This window comes from Condylura cristata, unplaced genomic scaffold (assembly GCF_000260355.1).
Source record: "Condylura cristata isolate star-nosed mole 26May11 unplaced genomic scaffold, ConCri1.0 scaffold00014, whole genome shotgun sequence".
In the NCBI taxonomy this organism is placed as follows: Eukaryota; Metazoa; Chordata; class Mammalia; order Eulipotyphla; family Talpidae; genus Condylura; species Condylura cristata.
Window position 1 is genome coordinate 44,867,987 of NW_004567115.1, and position 24,475 is coordinate 44,892,461.

Genomic DNA, 24,475 nt, shown 5'->3' on the forward strand with positions numbered 1-24,475 from the left:
CCGACTCCACTCGTCCAAGCCGCGGAGGGGACCGAGCTGAGGCCGCCAGACACAGCTCCAAATCCCGGCGAACCCAGCACCTCCAGACCTCCAGCGCAGCAGCCGGAGCCGCCGACCGTCGGACTTTTGACGTTTCCTATTGTTGCCGGAAGTGACGTTCAGCTTTGAGCCTTAAAGAAAAAGCATTTTTGTTCCCGCTGTTTCCGATTCGCTACAAAAGTTCTGTTTCTCAGTTAGCAGCCCAAGGTTCTCGGGGCATCAAAACCCGCCCCACTTCTAACCTGATGCTCACGATCCGACCAGCCTCAGAGAAAGGTTGTGGGCAGAGTCCGACTCCTCAGCGGTCCGGACAGACGGAGTGTCGAATCTGCCGCGACGAATCGCAGGACGCTGGGCCGCCGGCAGCTCTGCAGGGTTTGCCGCGGTGCGTCGCGGGCTTCGACCCCCGTTGCAAATACAAACGGTCGGCGCGAGAAGCTAGCTAGGCGCGAGCGTCTGCTGCTGGGACCTGGTGCTGCCGCCTGGGATCGTGGGTTTCCCCGGGGCTTGCAAGTGCTGCCCCCCACCCATTCCCTGTCGTGCATTCCCGGAGGCTTTCGGAACGCGCTTCTTTGGGCTCGGCGCCTGCGGGGTGAGCCCGGGAGAGCGGGCGGGGCTGCGCCCCGGGTTGGACTGCCGCCCCCTCTCTCTGCTGTCCGGACGCCGGGCCCTGGCGGCCGAATGACCAGGTTGGACATTTCACCTTTAAAATCAGGTGGAGAGAGGAGCCCTCCTTAGCTTCCCCACACACCCAGGCCATTCATCCTCTTGGTAACAATTCGCGAAGTAGGAAGGATCCTGACAGCTCCTCTCCTATTCGCTTGTGACTTAAAGCTGTAAAGTTTATGGGCTGATTCCTCCTGTTGGATCCGTGGAACGATCCGCTTTTCTGAAATATCGTCTACAAGGAAGAAATGAAAAATAGTTCGTGTTTACCGTGTTTGGATTTTTTTGGTGTTTCAAATATGTCTCCACCATCCTAGAGGACTACAGCTATTTCCCTCCTTGCGGAAAAAATTGACCTCGAAATTGACTCTGGAATTATGGAAATAATACTTTTCCCCCTAAAATTATCCATTTATATGTGAACACAGCCGCTTCCCTGAGTTCTGCATTTCCCCTTTCTCCCTCCTCTTCGTCTACTCCCATTTTCTCAAGTTTCCCCTTTCGGAGACCTTTCTCCCTATTTTTTACAGTGGATTTCCGTATTCTTTCTTGCGGGACGTTTCGGAGACTTAATTTTCCAAATCACTCTGCTCCTTTTTATTTTTGATGCCCGGTTTAGATAATATCTATTGTTGTGAACCATGTGGTACATTAGGCATCCACCTTAATCGTTGCCTTGACTGTAAGTGCTTCATTCTGAACATGCGGCCATGGCATTCCCTTGGGAGGATCTTTTCATGATATCCAACAGCAATGCGACTTAGCTGGATTAAAAGTATTAAGCCGCTAGGGTACAGCGTTTTCACCACGCCTCCCCTAATAAATTAAGTTGGACAGAGCACTCTCTGGAGGAAACCTGGAAGCAATATTGACACCATCTTAATGGTTGGAATATCTGTTGCTCCGTTTAATTTACTTTGATGCGTAATGAATTCCTCTTAATTTGCTTTGATAAAGATTATAATGTTGAAAAGTGAACCAGTTTTTCGTCTCTAAGTATCATTTATTCCTTTTTTTATTCCTTTATTTTCTGGCCTTTTTTTTTTTATCACTTACCTCCTTCACCTGCAGATCAAGCTGTACTTGTATCTTACTCTTCTTCAAAAATATTTATTCTGCTGAAGAGGATGTGTTCCAGGGACATACATTGTTGTCAGAAATTCCATTATCAGAGGTAGAAATGATATGTGACATTGATATATATATTTCAGGATTTAAAGAAGATGGGAAGATATCACAAAATGTTAAATGAAGTAAAATTACATGTACTGAAAATATGGGCTCTTCATCTGGATGAAGTTAAAGTCTGGGGGAGAGACAATTTATTTTAAAGTTATAGAAAGATTTGGGTGTGGAAGGAACTTCAAGAATTGTGGGTTTTGAACATAGAACATGCATAGACTTACTGTGTTAGCCCAACAGTAAATTTTTTTCAATTACAGCCAAATTAGTTACTATTTCATCTTTCCCAGGAAATTGAAGGCTGTTCTTGGAAAGAGTCTTACTGAAGCCATTTGCTCATTTACCCCTAAGTCATCCTAAAAGAGATGCTAAATAAAATATTGCTTGCCCTTTATTTTGTAGAATGTGATTTCAGGGTACTGTTGTCTTTTTCTGTATCCCATTTAATAGTACCTAAAGTTGTCTCTGCCTAAAAATGTAAATATTTAGTAGACATTAGTTGACTGAGAAATACTAAGGTCATGCACAAGAGAGTAAGTTTTCTTTATCATGTTGATGAAGGGTAGGAGACTTGGAATAGGATAGCACTGTGTTCCTAAAGAGAGGAGGGGCATATGGAATTCCATGGCTGGGACCTTAACACAGAAAGCTTAGTAAGTTTGGGATTTTGCAAATTGCAAGCCTTATTCACCTCCGGTTACATGTCACTACAGAGGTATGTGAGGAGTCTGGGCAACTGCTGGCATTTGACTGGTGGGAAGAGTCCTGACTAACTTCATCTGATTTCTAAAATGTGCCATTTTATTTTTAATGACAGTGACCTCATTTCAAAGAAACTTCATTCCCAGAGGATCCATTATTTAAGGTATTTATATATATTTTCTTTTATGAAGTGTCCATGAACAATTACAAGGAGATGTTTTTAAGGGTATTGTTGAGCTTTTCCATTTTGGTTGACTAGATTTATAACACAGACGTCTTTTATCTCCTTCTGGCAAATGATTTTAACTATCTTTCTGTTTGTTTATTTTATGAACCTCCTTTGGGAATACCATTATTTGAGAATTTAATGAAAGTCCTATATGCTATAACATGAGTCATTAAAATATAATTCCGGGCCCTCCCTGGTGGCGCAGCGGGTTAAAGCACAGCGCTGAGAAGCTAAAGCCGCTTCCGCATGAGTTCGATTCCCTCCTGCCCCGGAGGAGTCCACATGGTGTGGCAGACCTCTCCTGACCCGCCCGCTGCTCCCCTCAGCAGTGTGCTTCGTCATCTGCCTGTTCTGCTCCCCACTCTGTCTCTGGTGAATCCTCTCACCCTCCGCATCTCTGGCCTGTATCCCAGTTCTGTATGAATAAATAAAATCTTAAAAAAAAAAAAATATATATATATGTATTTCCATGGTATTATATTCTTTGAGATTTTAAATAATTTAAGCACTGTACTTGGAATCTCAAGTCCTGTTCATTTATTTTATGTATCTATATATATATTTTTGCATTATGTATTTTTTTGATTCATATTCCTGATTCATGGGCTCTGTGTGTGTCAGCTTTAGTACAGGTGACCAGTAAAACTCCTGAATTGTAATAGTTTACGCTTTCAGTGCTCTGGGTGTTTTGCTCTGTAGTCACATTTCTAATTACTTTTACTACAGTTTACTTTTTTGTTAATTTCCTGTTCAGATAGATCTCTGTTTTCTGGCAGCTTTGTAGGCAGTATCTTAGATGTGAATCTTTTTGTGAGTAATATGTATTGCAGCATCATCTTCTGCTCAATGACTTATCATTCTATTCTCTTAAAGGTGCCTTTTGATGAACAGAAGTTCCTAATTTTAATGTGGTTTATCACTCCTAAGATACCTTTCTTTATCTGAAGATCATAAAGAGATTCTCTTCTGTGATCTCCAGAAAGCCCAATTGCTTTCTTTCCATTTTACATATAGTTCTTCAACAAACCTGGAATTAATTTTGTGAAGGCTGTGATGTCCCCCTTATATCAAGGGGTTAAGATAGATTTATTCCATCTGGATATTAGATTGGCACAGTATCACTAGAAAAAGACCATTCATTCTTCACAGCTACTCAACATCACTTTGTCATAAATCTAGTGTCAGTACATGCATCGTCTGTGTCTAGCCTCTATTCTGTTCCAATATTTTATATGTATCTCTTTTCACTACTTCCAAATTTCCTTTGGTAATGAGACTTCATATCTTATAGTGAAGTCCTTCAATTTTTATCTTGAATATTATGTTAGTTATCCTTTATCTCTTTCATTTCTATATAAATTTTGCCATTAGTTTGTCAGTTTTCTCCTAAAAATTCTCCTGCAGGGATTTTTGTGGATGGGGAAAGGGTTGCATTGAAGTTGTCAGTTTATGTAGTCATCTATTCCTTGATCAAAAGGTGTATCTCCTGTACCTCCTTCAGCTTAGGACTTCCTTAATAATCGGGAAAGCTTTTAGTTTCTGTTTTGAGGACTTTTATGTTTCTATGTTTATTCACATTTATGATATGTATTGATGCTATAGTGAATTATTTGTACACATGTAATTTTAAAACGTTTTTTGTAACAATTTTGAGAATACAGAGAAAAAAATTTTGTATATTGGCTTCTATCCAGAGCAGCCTTGCTTATTTTCTTTGGATATTTTCATGTACAGTTTTGTCACTGTGAAAATGACAATTTATTCCTTTTTAGCTTCCATTCCTTTTATTTCTTGTTTTTTTTTTTTTTGCTGTCCAGGACTTCAAGGACCATGCTGACTAGAAATGATAGTAAATAGTTTGGGCTCATTGTTATCCTCAGTGAGACAGCTATTTTTCACCATTAATATGGTGTTTACATGAGATTTTTTTGCAGATATCTCTGTCATTGCAAGCATTTCCTTCTATTCCTCATATTCTAAGAAATATGAATGAATGTGGAATCTTATCAAGTGTTTATTCAAATGACTACAGTTTTTTTCACCTTCGTCAATCTATTGAATTATATTGGTTTTTTCTTTGTCTTAGCTGTTGTGTTATAATCCAATATTACTTTATTAGCTTTGTTGTTTAAATTATTTAGCTTTGATCATCAGAGCTGTTTCATTTGATTCCTGTGTCCCTTCTACATTGGTGGAATCACTGTGTGATTGGTTTGTTTTTGCGTTTGGCCTTTCTTACCTTCTTGAGCTACACAGTACTTCAGATTCTTCTTGTATATTGTGTGTCTTGGTCTTAGAATTGTTTGTAGCTCCAATAAACCATAGTTTTTTTTAGCCAGAGAATAACATACATACCAAGGTCTGGATGCTAGAGGGCTCCTTACTGCTGGGGCATAATTGCTTTTAGTTACTTTCAGCTGACATACAAACATACTATAAGTGTGTATTCTAAGATATCTGCAGATATAAACATATGGATAAATATTTGAATATGACATTATATTAAGCTACCCATGAGTTGATACTGATGTCTCTAACTAACCAGTCTTAGATATTGGTCATTTATGCTTCTGCCCTTTCTTACCTGTGGACTCTCACTCCAGCTGTGAGAGACTTAGCTCCTGCTATTCAGCCATCTATTTATTTGCTTAGTATTTCCATAGACAGGTATCTGAATCAACTCATTTGCATGTGGGATGTAGCAGCCTTGTGAACTGGACATTAAACTGGACATTGAATGTCTAGTTTATCACACTGAATTAGTGTCTAGTTCACACCGCACAGTCTGTTTTGCTTTTCACGTGACAGGCTCTGCTCGCTCCCCAGTCACTTAGTCACCATCTTCCCCTGTCTCCAGTTTCGAGACTGCTCCACAGTCAGGTTCCTCATCCCAGTCTGCATTCTTCCCAAACACTGCCCTGTTTCCTAAATGATTTCTTAAAAATTTGTGTAGTCACAGTTCACTCTCCGTGCTGTACACTTCTGTATGTTTTGACAAATGCATGATGTCATATTTCTGCCTTGTAGTGTTAGATTATTTCACTTCTCTAAGAACTTCCCTTGTGCTACCTGTTCAAACCCTCTCTTTCCTCCTCAGAAACCTAGACAACTACTGATATTTATAATTTTTATTGTCTCTACAGTTCTGCCTTTCCAGAATGTGATGTAAGTAAAATTGTATATGTAGCACTTACAACTTTTTCCTTTCATTTAGCAATGTGCATTACCTTCCATCCATGTCTTAAAAATGACCTTATAGCACTTTTAATTCTTTTAATTCCTGAATAATATTCCATTGTATGGATGTACCACAGTTTTCATTCATTCACCTTTTGAGGGACATCTTTTAGTTTTCGATGATTATGAATAGAGCTGCTGTAGACATCTGAGTAGTATCTGTGTAGGATCTTCTATGTATGTAAATTTTCAAGTCAGTTGGGTAAATACCAGCACAATTGCTGATTGTCTCTTAAGACTATGTCTAGCATTGTCAGAGTTAAGCAGACTGTCTTGCGAAATGGCTAATCCATTTGCATTCCTACGATCAATAAATGAGAATTCCTGTTGTTCATAAATGTTTGGTAGCATTGCTTGGTTTTGGGGGGATTCTAGTCACTATAGGTGTGTAACAGTAGTGTCATAATTGTTTGCAATTACCTAATGTCATATTGTGGAACATCTTTTATTATGTGCATCTTTGCCATCTGTATCTCTTTGGTGAGGTTGGTTTTCAGATATTTTGCAAATTTTTTAATTGGCTTGGTTGTTTTCTTTCTGCTGAATTTAAGTTCTTTGTGTTTTTTGGCAACAAGCCTTTATCCACCATATGTGTTGTCAGTATTCTTTCTGAGTCTGTGGCCTGCCTTTTCATTCTCTTACCAGTGTCTACAGAGGAACAGGGATTTTTTTTTAAAGATTTATTTATTTATGCATACAGAACTGGGGTACAGGCCAGAAGTGCAGAGGTGGTGAGAGGATTCACTGGAGATAGAGCGGGGAGCAGAATAGGCAGATCAATAAAGTACACTGCTGAGGGGAGCAGTGGGTGGGTCAGCAGAGGTCTGCCGCACCATGTGAGTCACCTCCGAGGTGGGGATAGAACTCATGCTGAAGTGGCTTTAGCTTCTTAGTGCTGTGCTTTAACCCGCTGCGCCACCAGGGAGGGCCCAGGAACAGAGGGTTTTAATGAAATCCAATTTATTTTCTGTTACATGAACTATACTTTGATATGTAAAAACTTAATGCCAAGCCAAGGGAAGCAGAGAAGTGGTTTCGTAACTGAAGAGGTTATATTTGCTAGGGGGTAGAGAAAGTGAAAAATCTAGACTTTAGCACATCCATGTATAACTTTCCAAATAATCATTCTTATTTCAACCGCCTGGCCTAACCCCACAGTCTTGTCAGAAGTATTGAGCACCCCTCATTCTGAACCTGTTGGGCTGTTTTTTCCTGAACAGGCAGGTGGGATAACGACCTTTTTTTCTGCCCTATCAGGTTGCTGTTATCACCCACCTATCTGCTTTCTGTATTCTAAATTTTGTCATTTGGAGTTCCTTTTGGTTGTTTTCCCTGTTTATTATATATTTGTCTGTTAACTATTTAGCTTCATGTTAGTGGTGTTTGCAAAAGGACATGAAGGTAGCATGTACTAAATACCAGCCATATTTAAGCAGCTGAATCTGAGTTTTTTAAACTTGCTTAGTTTTAGTTTTTAAGAAGAATATCTAATTGGCAGCTATGTGAGGTCAGAGTTCTCACAATAATGATTGTGTTCTGTCTCCGTGTATTACTAATTTTAGTGTAACTGATAAAAGCATCCAAAAGAGTCATTGAGGGAGATTACTTAGGATTGGAGTGATGTGACTTCCCAAATGGTACTTTGTTGTTCAAAATAATATATTTGGGTGGGTGTCATTTGTAAGAACAGAAACAAGGCAAGTTTATTTTTTGTTGTGGAAAAAAACACTGGGGAAAAAGCACCCTTGACGTTCAAGAACATGCAGTAGATCCAAGATAGTTGGAAAGGGAAGGGATAAGTTGAGGGAAGATAAATATGGCAAGTGCCTGTAGGATATGCACTAAGTAGATAAAGACACACAAAAACTATATAGACTTACCCAGTGTTTCGTGGATTTTTATGTTTAGGTGAAAAGATTATTTTAAAAGCTGGAGCTGAATGTGATGTGAAATGATGGCTACAGGTGACTTAAAAAGAAGCTTACGAAACCTGGAGCAAGTGCTTCGTTTGCTCAGTTATCCGAAAGAAATAGATTGTGTAGGGTAAGCTATAATATCACATTTATTTGTATTCTTTTTGGTAATGGTTTGAGGTAACATTTGATATGGAGGGAACTTCTAAAGAGATGTGGATTTTTTAAAAGGTTTTCATTAAAATGATTAGCATACTTAAGGAAGTGGGGAATTGATAAGAGTTTGCTTTCAAATATGAATGGATGAAAAATTGCAATTCAAGAATTTTAAACATATTTAGTAACAGAAGCACAGAGTACATGAGTATGCAACTTGGTCTCTCTGAAACTTTTGAACTCATACAAGTGTCATTTTATTAATTATATCGTTTTCCACCCTCTACATTCAGTTGGATGATATTTTTTTTTTGACTTGACTCTTATCACAGTTTATGCCATGTTTGAAGACAGTTTTTAAGGTATCTCAGTTAAGTGTACCTTTCTCCTAAATTTGTGCCTCTCAAATGTGGTTCTTCTGCCATCCTCCGTCCCTCAGTACTTCTCTTCTTCCTACCTGGAATTACTGATTGATTAAATATTCCCCCACTGATTGATTAAATATTCCCCCACTGATTGATTAAATATTCCCCCACTAGAATGTAAGATGGGTTCTGGAACTTTGTTTTGTTCACTATTGTTTACCACACCCAGAATTGTGCCTGGCACACACAGGAGCAGTCAGACATTTCAGGAGTATCGAGGGACAAGCTGACTAGGCATATGGTCAAGTAAGTGGAGTGAAATATGGTGAAGCCAGCTGCTATGTAGAATCCGGGAGTAGTTGGCTTCCGTAGATAAGATCTTTGTTCTAAGTGTCTCCAAGAGAGGACTGCGGATGAAAGGATGGGGAGGCAGACAAGGAGAAAGTGGGGCTCTAGTGGCTGTTATTGCCGGTGTTACATGAGACAAGCAGAAGGTAGGCCACGATCTGGTTTAGGAGTATGCACTAGTCACACTTGGGTTCTCCAAACAGGAACACCTCCACCACTCAGTTTTAGCAGGTCTTCACCAGCTGAAGTAGCCATGTTATCCTTTTACTACTTTCAGCATCAGTGTTTTAAAGGTATATTGGCTGTCTGCTCAAGAATCTTATCTTCTAAGCATAGCGTTTAACGCTGATTTTCTCACTGACTCAATATCATTAAAAGCAGCTTTCTTAGGCAACTCCTCAGCAGTAATGTCTGAGTGTGCATTGAGATACTTGCTTTCCCTCCACCCTCACGTACACACCCCACATATTTTGGTCCTTACTACTTTTCCCATTTAAAATTTTTTCTTGCTCTCTGCCATTTTTTTTTGTGTTGGTGTGCCTGTTTGTAATGTTTTTCTTTAATTTCTAATCTAAATGCTTAGAGCTAGATAATCAAAATTATGTGAGAAGTTTGAGGCATTTAGTATAGATTTGATTGTCTTCTATTTATAATGTATATATCATGAACAGATTTTGTTTTCTGAAGGTTTTTTTCATTTCCTGTTTTTGAACTGCCTTGGTTGAACTGTCGACTAGACAGGGTAGCTAAGTATGGTTTTCTCATCAAGTAATCATCGTACCCATAAACATGAAAGAGTAACTGTTTGCATTTGTCCTAGAAAACAAAATGTATCATCTTACATTTGTTTTTGTCTTATTAAGAAACTCTTGGGCAGAGGTTATGGACATGTTTTGAATTTTGGTGAAAACAAATATATTTCACATAGGAACACTTTTACTTCAGTTGAACAAATACAACTCGTTATTTCTACAAAGACCTCTGTATTTTGTTGTGGGTGACTCTGACAGTACTTCACACTGAGAAGTCAGATCCATGTGTGGAGTCAATTAGAAAAACTGTAAGACAGTATGAGGCGGCAGATACTGAAGACATTGGGTGCCATTTCAGATGAGATCAGTATGGATCAAAAAGTTGAGGGTTGCTTCTTGGAAGGCTTCAGGTATTACAATACTTCATGAATAATGAGTAATAGTTAGATACCAAAGTGCTGGACCAGAGGAATTAGCATGAGCTACTAAGATAAAGAATTTGAATGAGCCTGGTCAGTTTGGGAGATGGCAAACTGACCAGGCTGTTGCAGGCGATAACTCTCAGTCCCGATTCGTTATCTGTAACTTAGAATTCTTAATGTCTTATTGTGTGGATCTGTGACAGAAAGCAAATCAGGAACTATAACAAGTGTTTTCAAAACCATGTATTTGAGTATTTTGAGGTGGTACATTTGTTTCATGAGTAGGAAATCATGGGCTACATTGGGTAAGACTGAACTAGAAAATCAGTAAATACTGTGGTAAACAGACTTGATATTAAACAGCTGTTGTAAGGTTCTGAGCTAGGACAATAGTCTCATAGTAAATTTGCTAGACTGGTTCAGAGTAAGGGATGGAATGTAGAGTCTTGAGCATCAGGTAATGATTGTAGCTATAATATAAATTATCAACAAGTGTTCTACTATTTTCTTGATTATCTAGCTTTGTAGAATGAAGCTCATTTGAAATCTTTTTCTTTTCTTTTCTTTTTTTTTTATTATCCTAACAGTTTGGTTAAAGGAGATACAGCAGCTTTTTTGCCCATCATCAGCTATTCCTTTACCTCATATTCACCTTATATAGCAGAACTCCTGGTGGAAGCCAATGTGGAGCTCATAGCAAAGACTGACTTGCGCTTTGTAGATACTGTCTATAAGGTACTTCAATTTTATGAAACCATTATGTTAAAAGTCATTGAATGGTATTTTAAGGTTGTGTTAGTAATTCCTTAAATATCTATAGCAAATAAAGTTGACAAGTACTTTCTTATGCATTAATGTCATTTAACTCAGACCCTGTGGCACTCAAGATATAATTCAATTTTACTAAATGTGACTAGTAAATGTGACTAGTAAACTAGTAAATTATGTTAGTGGCTCTCCATCAATTGCTCTTTTTATATAAAATTTCAGTGTACTGGAACAGGTTGGAAGGAAATATGATTATAATGATTAGACTGTGTTATCCAAAAAGTAATTATGAATCACTTCAGTTGTGTGTAAAGAAGAGCTGCGACTTTGACTGAGATATTTTGTTCCTTGAGGTCTAACCCTTGTTTGTATCTACTGTAATGTCAACATCTGTCCACTATATATATATTGAAATTAATTTCATTTTATTTTGAAAATCCCTGCTTGCTGTCATTAATTTTTGCTCAACTATTTTGGATAAATTTTTAAAATAGTAAAGCCCATTTAGCAAAATGAGATCTTTTGTTGTTGTTGAGAGATCATTTGACAGAACACCAGTTTTTATATATAGAGTCTTCGCTTAATCTTCCCTTTCTTTGTCTCTCACCTTAGAAAGCTTCCCTGGAAGCTAAGAGGCACTTCTAAGAAATCTTAGCACTCTACAGAGTAGATTTTGAAAATTACTGATCTAGTTATTTCTCTGGTTATACAAATGAGACATTGAAACAAAGAGGCCTACTGCCCTGTCTAAAAACCAGCCAGTGAGGAATGTTAAAGAATCTCTAAGCAGAACTGTGGCTCTGACAGCTGGTGAGGTATTCTGGGATCTGTTCATCTGTAATGACCTTATGGTTACCTCTCAGAGTATTTTCACTGTTTAGGATGAGCTGCATTTCCCTACGCTCTGAATAGTCCTCTGTACTCTTGTTACATGCCTACCTGCCTGTTTTCTGCCTGGTCGCCTCCTATGTGGTCATGACCTACACCATTCCTGCAGATCTTCTTAGTGCTCCTTGGTTAATGAAATGATCCTCCTCTCCCATTAAAGATGTCATTGTACCCCTGACCATATGGCTGCTTTGGAATTTAGGAAAAAATTGCTTTTAAGTTGATCTATTCCCTCTTTATAGCTTCTTCGTGATCAATTTAATTATAAACCAATCTTGACCAAAAAGCAGTTTCTCCAGTGTGGATTTGCGGAATGGAAAATCCAAATTGTTTGTGACGTTTTGAATTGTGTGATGAAAAAGCACAAGGAGTTATGTGGTCTGGAGAAGGTAATTTTACAGTAGATTTTACTGGTAGCTTTTGCTAATAGGTAACTCGGCATTTTAATGTATAAAATCGACACCATAGACAACAGTTAGCATGTTATACAATTGCTACTTTTCTGCAGGTTCGGATAGCCTTATAATGCCTGAAGTTTGTTTGAAATATGTTTAAACTTGTTTTTGCACATTTGTGATTTAGAGTTACTTCTCCTAAACTGTTCAAACATGTTATGTGTGTTTATTGCTTTTTAGTTTCAAGGCATGTAGTTTCCTAGGCTCTCACTATTTGAAGTTATATTTCATATAAGAATCTTTCAGTTTTTCACACATGAAAATTTTAATGATTATAGTCAACTTGCAGATAAAAATATATTATTTCTTAATTTTTTAAGATTCCACTACAACAAAGGAAGAAAATCAGTTTTAATAAACCAGAACCTTCTTCAAGCATTGAGAAAATATCTGCAGAACCTGTTGGCATTGACATCACTGGCAGGTTTTTGACTTCAGGAAAGGTAGGAAAATACAATGTGTCTTACAGTTTCAAGAGTTCTCTACCTAATACATAGAGTCCACTTTTCTGACGGACATCTGATAAAACATTCCAGTTGGATATTAGAAAGTAAAGATTTTCAACAAATCATACCACATACTGTCTGGAGAACATTCTTAGAAGTTCAAAAAATAAAAGTGAAAGATTGAATGAGCTTTCTCTTTTTATTCCTGATTTCCCCTCATTTCTCAAAATAGTGATTATTTATGAAGGTTTTAATATACAGTCATGAATTTTCTTAAGTAGGTATCCAGCTTCCTAAAACCTGAGAACATCTGAAGAGTCTATTACTAGTTCTAGTGATAGGTTATGATGATTCATTTTATGTACGTTTATAGTTCCATATCAGTCTGAATTACTAATGCTTGATAGTCCTTATGCATAGAATCTGGGTTTGAGTTTAGATTTTGAAATTGCCTCTTTGTTGGTCAACATCTTCTCCACCGCTGTCTGTTTCAAGCACTGACCCCTCTGAATCCAGAGAGGTGGGAATACTTTATCTTCAAAGAAAATCGGTTCTAAAATATTATACTATGACACTATGGCTTCTTCGTAATATATATACAACATATAACATTATATTATGACACTATGGCTTCTTTGTAGTATATTATATATATAATATATAAGATTATATTATGACACTATGCTTTCTATTGTTTTCTATCTGGGGTAAACCCCTTCTGAGATTTAAGGTTATAATGCCAGATAAATAATGAGAGTGTAGTTAGTGAAGGATGTGAACAGTTTCTGACTGAAGTTAAATCTAGAGAGTTATTTCTCACCGATCCAGAATACATGTGTTAAATAAGCAGAATCTGTTAGAAAAATAGGCTTTTATGCCTTTATGAAAAATAGTGATATTTTGTTTTATAAAACAGTTTATGTTAATAACTTATTTAATATGCCTCTTTTGCTTCAAGTAATGAAGACAATAAGGAAAGGATTATAAGGGCCATTTGTTCAAATGCTCATGGTTCTCTAATCCTTGCATCTGACTTATCTAATTCTTGTACAATTTTATTTTCTAATTGTTAGGTCACGTATGTTTTGTGTCCTTCCTTCCTTCAAATATATATAATCAGGGAGTTTCTTACACTGTTTTTTTTTTTTTCTTCACTTTGCTTAGCCCAGAATTAGGTACACTGTGTAAGTATTTATTAAGCCTGAGTTGCTAAAACGACATGAATTCTTCAGTCTTTTTTATCATGGGTTTGAGGGGTACTCTAAATTGTACTAACAAAGAAGCTAAATTTCAAGATATAGTTCTTGTTTTTCACCTTAAAACAAAGTTTTATCAATGACATCAATTTCTAAATGTGAAAAGTGTGTTTACACCTTAAAAGTATTTCAATTTTTAAAAGTTGGAGTTTGTTGGCAAAAAATTAGGTGACAACTGAAGCAAAGTGTTTGCTTTACTGCTGCTACTTGTGACTTCCCGGTCATACGTGGTCCTTATGCCACTTGCACAGACTCTGAAAAAGCAAGTGAATGGAAGTCTTGCATGGAGAGTTTGACCTTCCTCTCAGGGTCTTCTCATTGTCCGTGTTCAGTTTGTTAGCTGAACGTCTGCTACTATGTGGTTTGTTTAATGGACAAAAATTGTGGTAAGTCCTGCTAATAGAGCCAACTCGTGCTGTGAGACTTGGTAACCTTTAGAAATACCTTTCTTCTGGGACATTTCAAACACAAAAGTACACATTCCAGTTCCAGCGATTTATCAACACCTGCTTTGCTAATCTTGTTTCATCATTATGGATACACTTTCCAACATCTCTCCCGCAAATCAGAACACATGTTGAAACAAATACCAGAATCACAAAATAGGTATTTCAAAATTTATCTAAAATATAGTCACACTTTAAAAAATCATAGTCACCATTTCATTATCACACAAAATATTAATAACAGTGTATATTTTTTTGATGTCTGCAGTGTATATGATGATTACAGGATATTCCTTTTGCAAATATAGTCCATGTATGCTGAAAATGGTTGTGTGAGGAGACAATGAAGTAACTCTGACATATTCTTCTCTCTCTAGAAGAAAGCTGTGGTGATCCGTCACCTGTATAATGAAGATGGAGGTAACATTCCCGAGGACACATTAAGTACAGTAACAGACGTTAATGAAGCGTTTGAAGTATGTGACGTAAAGCCTGCTGAAATAAAGATTCCTGAAGTAAAGGTCCCTGAAATTGAGTCCGAGCAACAAGTAAGTCTGAGTAGTAAGTAAGCAACAAGTTAAAGGACTTACTAGATAAAAATATTTCTTACTGTGATGGATATGATTATTCAGTGTCTAAAATTTGAATTATTGCTAGCCCTGTCAAGCATTAATCATGACACATTACTTTGTTACCAGAACTTAAGAATCAAGAAGTTTTACTGAATATAACTCAACAGACTGCTTATGTCTGTTTGCTGCTTATGTTTTGGATCCTGAGCTTGGTGTTATGGTATGGCAGAGATGTATAAGATACAGCGTTTGGCTTCAGGGAATGTATGATTCAGTGAACGTGATGGAGATCTGCTACTCTGTACATTCAGGCTTCTCTGTCACCTCCTCCCTCTGTGGTTGAATGGCAAATTGGTTCACCACTGCCTTTTCATTTCCCATTTTGGGCCCATGCTTTTTCTTCCTCTCTCAGAATACTTTTTTTTTTTTTACTTTATTGCCACAGATCTCACTGGAGGTTAGTCTCTGCTGCTTCTGCTCTGATTCCTTTTCCCGCCTTCTATGTTATGTGACTTCTGTACGTGTCAGCATATACTTGGCATTCATGCAGCCGATCAGATACCATGAGCCTTACTTCGTGTTTCTAGGAAATTGCACAGTCTCAATCTGTTGCCATTTTTCTCAGTCATTTCTTCTTTGTTTTGCTTGAGGCATTGTTACCATAAGCTAGTGGTTAGTGATAGTTTTATCACATCACCTGGTATTATCCTAGTTGCATTATGCCAGAACTCAAACCATATGAAGGAGGTGCTGTTGGTACCTTATCATTTTTTTAGATGAGGAAATTGAAATGATAGAGGGTCATACATTTCAAATGAGCAAGTAGTGTGAGTGTCAGAGAGACAGCAATACCTAACTACCTCCAGCAAAACTTAGCCCTCATGTTACACTGTCTTTTGTTACTATTGCAACAGCAAAAACGAAATGGGGACACAGTGACTTGTAAAGGAATCCCAGTTTCCATGTTATTTGTGCTCTTTCCAATTTCAGGATCTAAAAGCTAATCCTGAGTTTGCAGCTCTCCAGACTGTGCTTGCGGAATGCCAAGAGAAGCTTCAGAAACTGAGTTGGATAGAAAGTAGATTAGATTCTTTGGAGGAGAAGATGAAAGGGAAAGTGATGGTAAATGAAAGGACTTGGACTAATCTTCTGAGTCGTGTCACTCTCCTTGAAACAGAATTGCTTTTGTCTAAGAAGGTATTTTCTTTATATTTATAGATCTCTATATAGATACAATGTAGCATTCCTTTTATTCATTATTATCTGTTTTCTTTTCTAAATATTAAATAAGAGAATATTTAGGTCATGGGAGAGCATTTAGTGGGAATGAAGTCCAGTACAGATCCAGCCTGTTTCATTGTGGTAGCTGTTGGTCTCTTTCAGATAAGAACGTTTGGCAAACCTATAAATTGATCTTAAAAGCTGTTAATACTTGCAGTATTTAAAATGAAGTATTTGATTTTGTTTATGAAAAGCTTGAGATTACTTTATAGTCTTCAGCAGCACAAAAGATGTGTTTTCATAAAGAAAAGTTGGCAAGAGGGGAAAAATTAAAATTTTCATTTCTTTTTTCATTCATTTACTTCAGTCAAGTTACAGATTTCATGGGAACAGTTACCAAAATTTTCATTACCTTGTCAAATCTGAAAAATGTGTTTCTTGATTTATTAGGGTTTCAATTTCCTGGTCCCGCTCTCGCTTTCCTTCCTAGAAGTAAAGTTGGTAGTTCAAAGACGCTTGCTGTTTGTGCCCACATTGAAGATTATTTCTCACACATAGAAGGCTGTTTCTGTATTGTTTTTATAAATAAAATAGTAAAAAATGCTTAAACATTTATCATACTATCTTTATATTTTATGTTTAGCAGTAAGGATATAAAATGAGAACCATTTTCATTTCATTCTAACGTCTAAGTTATTTTATTTCAGAATGACAAATCTATGGAACTTAATGAGGCAAGTGAAGACTACGCTTTTAGTTGTGACCTCAAAAATCTGAATACTGGTAAGTTTTTGATGTTGTTGGTAGTTTGGTAAGGAGTTTTTAGAGAAGTGATTTTTATTGGTATTTTGATATTCCCAAGCCTTAGTTTTTTTTAGAAACTGCAAAACATGTAGGAACAAAAAAACTAGTGCCTTCTAGACTAATGAAGCCAAGGATTGCTAAAGACAACAGCTTACATATCTTACATGATACAGTGGTGGAAGAAATTCCAGTGTACTAAAGTACATATTTCTGGAGCATTTTTACAGTTATTCTATGCATATAAGAATTGGGTGTAGGCCAGAGGTATGGGGGGAGTGTGAGAGACAGAGTGGGGAGCAGAACAGGTGGACTGATGGAAATATACTGCTGAGGGGAGCAGCAGATAGATAGGAGAGGTGAGAGGCCTCCTGCACCCTGACTGAACTCACGACTCAGTGGCTGGCAGTAGTCAATAGTGCAAAGAGTAAGTCCTGCACCACCAGGGAGGCCCCACTTCTACTTTTATAATTGCTTAGTGCTCTAAAATAATGAAAATGACCTCCAAAGTTTACTAGCTTTCACTTACGTAATATATGTAAGAAAAGAAAAACACATTTGTCAGTAATGTAAAATATTACAGAGCTCTTGCACTTGAACAGTTCACTGGTGATAGTTGGAAGGATCTAAAACGAGGCTCGGCCACCAGCTCCGGGAAGCACTCGGGAAAATGGCCGCAGAGGCACCATGCACTCTCCTGAAGCTGCTGTCGAGTGGCCGGTGTGCTTTCCATGGCCCACGCAGAGCGAAGGCCCTCCCCGGGACACATGGCACCGGCTTTCTCCCACCACAAGATTCTCCCTCCAGCGAGGCTGACAGACAAGCGAGACCAAGTCCTGCAGGCAGCGTGGCAGCCATTGCGCTCCCTTCCGTCCCCTCTTCCCAGTTCCTGTGCTCCCCTGAGCCCAGTTCCTGTGCCTCTCCTGCTTTTGGACGGCATAAGAAATGTTCATGATCGTCAGCGGGCAGCTGCATTTATTTACGGGGAAGACTCAAGATTAGGGCACAGTGGCTCTAGTTGCTGCCTACTTTCAAATCACTCTTAAAATGACAATTTCCCAACGCCCCTGGGTGAAAGAGCTGGGTGTAACTGCCCCTCAAAGTTGGGCCATGCGACTCCAGCCACCAGCTAATTGGGTCGCCCAGTGTAAGGAACACTGTTAGAAAGAGGTTTTTTTTTTTAAAGATTGATTTATTTATGCATAAAGAACTGGGGTACAGGCCAGAGATGCAGGGGTGGTGAAAGATTCACCAGAGAGAGGAGAGAGAGTGGGGAACAGAATAGGCAGATCGAAAAACTACACTGCTGATGGGAGCTAAAGGCAAGGCAGGAGAGGTCTGCTGTGCCATGTGGGTCAGCTCCAGGGCAGGGGATCGAACTGGTACCAAAGAGAATGTGGCCAGCTTGCGGTGCTGCACTTTAACCTGCTGCACCACCAGGGAGGGCCTGGAAAGAGTGTCGAGGCACATCGTTTTCTCTCTTTTAGAAAATGGGAATTAGGACATCAAAAGTGAGTCAGTTAAATGATGTAGAGCCCTGGGCTGGCCATTCGGCCAAGGTGACACTGATGTGTAGGCACAGGAAGGGAGCCAGAGGCGAGAGAAGCAGCCCAAAGAGAAGCTCCCCAAAACAGGGAGATATGGAATCCTCTCTCGTGGTGTATCCGGCAGGAGGCAGGACTCTGTTCCCTAGTTGAGGCTGTCTGAGTAGACTTCTGCAGCGTGCTGCCTTGACGCTAACCAGCTTACGTGGGTGTGTGATTTTCTTCTGCACCTTTTGTTTTGCAGCCAAGTGTACTGTGACTAAAGCAGGACTTGGGGGTAGAAGCCACAGGAGCATTCCCACGGTGGTCTGTGCTTGACTTAGTTGTAGGAAAGATTTGCCGTCATTTGTGGAAGGAATCCTATCAGGATACTGGAAATAGAAAGTTGTTCAGTTCTTTTAAAAAGGAAATCTATGTACCTTGAATTTTAAGCATGTTTCCCATATGCACATCTCATTCAGATTTTTTTAATTTTTAAAGATTTTGTTTAATTTTTAAAGATTTCTTTTATTTATGCTTATAAGAGCTGGAGTACAGTCCAGAGACATGGGTGCTGAGAGGATTCAGCAGAGACAGAGTGGGGAGCAGAACAGGTGGATCCACTGAAACACACTGCTGAGGGGAGCAGCGGGCAGAGAGACAGGAGAGGGCTACTGCGCCCTGTGGGTCACTCCCTGGCCGGGATGGAACTTGTACTGCAGTGTTGAGCTTTAACCTGTTGCAGCACTGAGGCCCTGTTTCTTGATTTTAAAAAAGCATATATTGAGGCCCTCCCTGGTGGTGCAGTGGGTTAAAGCACAGCACTAAGAAACTAAAGCCACTTCACCATGAGTTCCATCCCCACCAGAGAGGTGACCCACATGGCACGGCAGACCTCTCCTGGCTTGTGGGCTGCTCCCCTCAGCAGTGTACTCCATCAGTCTGCCTGTTCTGCTCCCCAACTCTGTTGCTGGTGAATCCTCTCACTGCCCCTGCACCTCTGGCTTGTTACCCCAGTTCTGTGTGCATACATACATCTTTAAAAAAAAAAAAAAACCCCAAGGAAAAAATGCCACCATTTGAAGAAAAGAATATACATGAGTCAGCATCTTATACTTAAAAATATTATTAACTTGCCAGTCTATTCTGTTGCTGGCTATCATGATAAAGATATTACCATTTGTTATTTGTATGGGCCAGTCTTTAACAGCTAGCTCTCCATATGTAAGTCACTGACTTAAGAGTATTAAAAACTCATCTGGATCTATGCTAGTAGCCATTTCATATTAAAATGATGTGTTTGTTTTTCTACCATATTTCCATAATATTTTCCAGGTAAAGTACCTCCTCTGTCAAAGGCGAAATTAACTACAAATTAATTTCTCCACAGACAAGAAAAACGACGAGGGGAGCCAAACGGGCCCAACTCTGTCCTCTGGTTACGGTCCCAGTTCAGCAGTGTGGACTCCCCAAAACTCAGCTCTTACTTACTGTGGCTTGAGAGAGATTTCAGAGGTAGGAAAACCTGGCAGCTGCTTAGATAATTTCCTTTCTAGGTCAGGAGAACAAGCCCACATTAGATTCAGTGGTACATGCCATTGGCAAGAAAAATAGTGAAACTGTATAAATCTTAATCTCTATAAAAATTCTTTGTGATAAGTAAACAGTGCTTAATGCAGTGTTTTAGACTGTTTTATATATTCATAGTCCCTCTTTGGTAATGGCTTACTTTGCAAAGTCTCCTAAATTTGTTGCTTTTTAAATTCAAGGAAACAACAATCCAGAGAATGGAAAGGATGAAAAAAATGTAAGTAACGCAGAGGGGCAACAGAAATTCATTTCTCTGTGGGGAATTGGATTGGTTGCGGGGCACGTAGAACGTGCATGTGTGTTTCAGACCTTAGAGGTCTCGCAATCAGGTGTGGAATTTCCTTCAGCACTCGGGTGGATAATAAATCCACCTATAGTTGTGTGTTTGTAAGATGAGTCACTGTTTTGGTTTCCAGCAAGTGATGTTAAACATTGTTGGTGGAGTTAATCACGGATTAAAGAGCACAGGGATCCTTTCGGGGTGATAGTTAATCAAGACTGTCATCTGTTTTTAATAACTGATTTATCAAAATATTAAATAATATGTATAGATGCATGGTTTGGGAACATTTGAAGTATTGTTAAGGTATCACTAGTTTTCAGAAAGTTATTGGTATGGCAATATTACAAATGACATTTTTCATCTAGTAGAAATATGAAATTACATGATTTCATTAAAGAACAATGGAAAAGTCAAATGAAATGAATCTGTATATAAGATTACGATGTAGTCTACTATAAAAGTATATATATATTTTAAAATTTGAAAAGTAACTGAAATAACTTAGTCCAAGAATGAAAAAGACTCAAAATTGACTCTTCTTTTTTCCCTCCCCCTCTGGTTATAACTAATTTATTAACATCGACTGCCCCTATAAATAAGAAAAAATTGAAGCTTATTTTAGATTCATAAGTACAATTTCAATAATCCTATGCCTCATGAGTAATGAATATTATTTATTACATTGCAGGTTTGAAGAAACTGCAGAGTTACTGAAATGCCCAAATCACTAATTATAAAATTGTCTGCATGAACTTCTATGGGACTTTGGCGTCTGTACATGTTGTATGTTTTAAGGATTCTTGCCATAATTTAATAGACCACAGTACTTTTTGCTGTTCAGCTCCACTTGGCGTATGGACCTTTCCTTCAGTATGGAGTAAACGCTTAAATATTTTTGTGCATTATTATACCACTTGACTCTCTTAGGAAAACTACATTTTTTATGGAGTGAAGTCAGTAGAGTACTGTATTTTTGTGTTGACATTTGTTGGCAGTGTGCTGAGGAATATGTTTTTAAAGCACAGGCTGGAGGCTTCCGTCCTGCTGGCAGGCCTCCAGCTGGGGCGCCCGTTGTCCCCACGAGGCTCCCGGACATCAGACCATCCTTTCACCTGTCCTGACCAACCCGCTGCAGTGAAAAGTTAGACATTAAATAGAACAAAAGACAGCTGTTTCCCGCCTGGTCAAAAAGCAGCAACACGTTTTCACTTAGCACTGAGGAAGGCAGGGTATGAGTCTCTTCTTGTACTCGGAAGCAGGTCAGAAAGTTCATTGTGAAAAGCGCTGAGTTTCTCGTGCCCTGGTCTGTGACACCTCACAGACTGGCAGCCCGGGCAGATGGTGCCCGTGGGGCTGCACGACGCAGGGAAGTTTTTTCAGTAAGTGATGTGAAGTTACGCTTTTTTTCTGGAAAGAGGAGATACCACAATCTTAGAGAAAGTTAAATCAAGGGAAAAATGGAGTTCGTTTTTAAATTTTTAGATAAGTTATCATTCTTTTAAACTTTCCAAATGTGATAATAGTAATTGTGGGTAACCAATCTTGATTCCTTTATTTATTTGGAAGGAAAAAAGGGGTAGGTTTTTTTTAATATGCAACTCATCAGACTGTTTTATTTATTCAGCTGTTTATATTATATGTATAACTTTATATTTGTCACAGATAAAACAGTAATACTAAATTGTAATTCTGGGTAGAAGTGACTTAAGAAAAGTATTGTGTATCTTAACGTGCATTCAGTCATTAGACTTTAAAATTATGAACTTTCGAAATAAGCATAGAACCTTGAGTTTAGTCGAGTTTCAGTGTTTTTAGAACTAATGAATACAATTAACTTTTTCAACTATGAAAATGTAAAAAATTCACGACATAACAAGTGAAAAACTTGTCAGTTCTAGCGTGGAGCTATAGCACCACCTTGTGGTTACAATATACCAGTATTTTTGTCATTTACTAAAACCCATGATTTCCCCAAGATATAATTATGTTTCCTTTTGAAAAACACTGTTTCTATATAGAAAGAAAACAATTTGAAATTTTCTATGGAGACAGCATAAAAATTAGGGCTCTTCTTTTTGTCTCTTTTGTCCTCCTTTTTTCCTTCTACCCAGTTAGATGCCTTGGAACATTTCTCATCTAATATCTGATCTAATATATGTGTAGTGTGCCAAACAGAACTGTACGTTGAAATTATAGTAAAAGACGTGTCAGAGTGGAAATTTGGAATTCAAAGATTTTTTTAAGGCTTCTATTTAACAAAGGGGAACTAATAATTCATAACTCCATCCACTTAGAATCTCAGTGTACTCCTTTAACAATGTAAAATTTGGAAAAAATAAAAGCAGATTGGACTTTGTTGAAATTATTGAAGAGAAAGCCAAATGATTTAATATTCTAACACTTTGAGAACTAGAAAAATTTTCTCTCTTGTATACTTGGTTATGTGGCTTGTAGCCATCAGCCAAGCCCCTGTTGGTTAACTTGGAAGTTTGAGAGAATGAGAAGAGGGGCTTAAATCCTGCACAGATTATTTCCAGCTACATAATTAAACCCTTTGTTAACTGGAATTTTCACTAAGCTGAACCCCTTAATTCTCCCAGAAGCCCCTGCAAGGTATTCCTTTTACTACCAACGAAGGCCCTGCAGCTTGTGCAGCGGAAGGGTCTGGCCGGCCCGGGAGGCCGCGCGGCAGGTCCCGGTCAGACCAACACAGACGACGACTGGCCAAGGACATGCGAATTCCAGGCAAGAGTTAAGAATTACTGTGTCAGAAAAAGTATCTTGTCTACCTGTATGCCATTTGTTTTGTGTGCTTGTGTTTTACTCTAGCGTTTTAATTTTTTACCATGTGACATGTTCCCCCGAAAATAAAACTTCCCGACCTTGGAACTGTGTTCTTGCCACTCGTTACTCACAGCTTCGTGTAATTGACAGGCGCTCAGGGAGGTAATAAAATGCAAAAGGACCTTGTTGGTTTTATAAACTACAACACTTTTTGAACTCAAATAACATCGTAGATTTTATTTTTACTTTTTAACTAGGTTTGTGGGGACAGTGGAGAGGTGGTGATAGTGGGAAGGTAAAATGAAACTACAAAATTAAAACTTTAATTATTGTGTTGATTGAGAATGTTCCTAGTGAAAACTGCCGTTTTCTTCACTATTCAGAGTGAAGAAAACCTTTGGAAAGCAGCGGCAACACTGAGCACATGTAGATTTATTTGGGGACAGAGATTTTTTACAACCCATTTTCATTTTATAGTGGAGATCTTATTTTTCTCTGTGGGATACCATATTACCGATTGATTTTTTTTTTAAAAAAGATTTATTTATTTATGCATACAGAACTGGAGACTAGGCCAGAGGTGCAGGGGCGGTGAGAGGATTCACCAGAGACAGAGCGGGGAGCAGAACAGGCACACCAACAAAGTACACTGCTGAGGGGAGCAGTGGGAGGGTCAGGAGAGGTCTGCTGCGCCATGTGGTCACCTCCGGGGCAGGGGTCAAACTCATGCTGAAGTGGCTTTAGCTCCTTCGTGCTGTGCTTTAATTCTCACCAGGGAGGGCCTAATTTAAGTTTTTAAATATAAAATGTTCAACTCGGCATTTTAAAATTAAGAATAGAATACTTAATAAGCACCCCAAATGTATGAATTTTTAAATTTTATATTAAGAAAAAGTGAGGATCACAACCTTAATGACCCAGGAAATGTCAACAGTTGGAATTAGAGGGATGGGAAGGCTGAATATTTAGGAGTCAGTGGTAAGTTCTAGATCTAATCCCTCAGTTCACTCAAGTTGGTAAGTACGTGGACTGAGAAACACCTGTTAGTCACTGGGCCCAACTCCATCGGAGCTGAAATTTTGAAAGATGCCTGTGGATTTGCACCAGATTATTATCCTCCACCGGTTGTGTGTATGCGTGTTTTAATTTGAGGTAACACTGATTTGCAACACTGCATATGCATATGATTTAGGGATATAAATTCACACCTCAGATTATTCCTGTGTCTTACAGTTGATTGTCCCTGCGGGTTGGACCACAAATCTCCTCTACGTCCCACACTCCTCACTTTCATAGTTTGCAGTAAAATTGACCCTGAGCGGGTCCCTTTTTCCTAGGTCCTCAGTAGTGTTTCTACTTATTTTGCTGTTTCTTAAATTTGTTTCTAAGACCGTATTTTTTTTTTTAAAGATTTATTTATTCACATGGAAC

The 24,475-nt window shown here is 38.5% G+C and overlaps 1 protein-coding gene across 4 annotated transcripts; it reads left to right on the plus strand.

The window, feature by feature from the left end:
* Positions 1-455: 455 nt before the first annotated feature.
* CEP44 (centrosomal protein 44kDa) lies at positions 456-23,140 on the plus strand. Of its 4 annotated transcripts, none has more exons than XM_012724745.1 (12): positions 456-1,590; positions 2,705-2,752; positions 7,964-8,098; positions 10,599-10,746; positions 11,910-12,056; positions 12,443-12,565; positions 14,648-14,818; positions 15,833-16,039; positions 16,771-16,846; positions 19,778-19,902; positions 20,157-20,194; positions 20,949-23,140. In XM_012724745.1, the coding sequence occupies exons 3-12, from the start codon at positions 8,007-8,009 to the stop codon at positions 20,989-20,991; spliced, it is 1,170 nt and encodes a 389-aa protein (XP_012580199.1). In that variant the 5' UTR covers positions 456-1,590; positions 2,705-2,752; positions 7,964-8,006; the 3' UTR covers positions 20,992-23,140. The 4 variants fall into 4 exon arrangements, with proteins under 4 accessions (XP_012580199.1, XP_012580200.1, XP_012580201.1 ...); XM_012724746.1 differs by having other exon boundaries at positions 456-1,387; XM_012724747.1 differs by having other exon boundaries at positions 456-728.
* Positions 23,141-24,475: the final 1,335 nt, after the last annotated feature.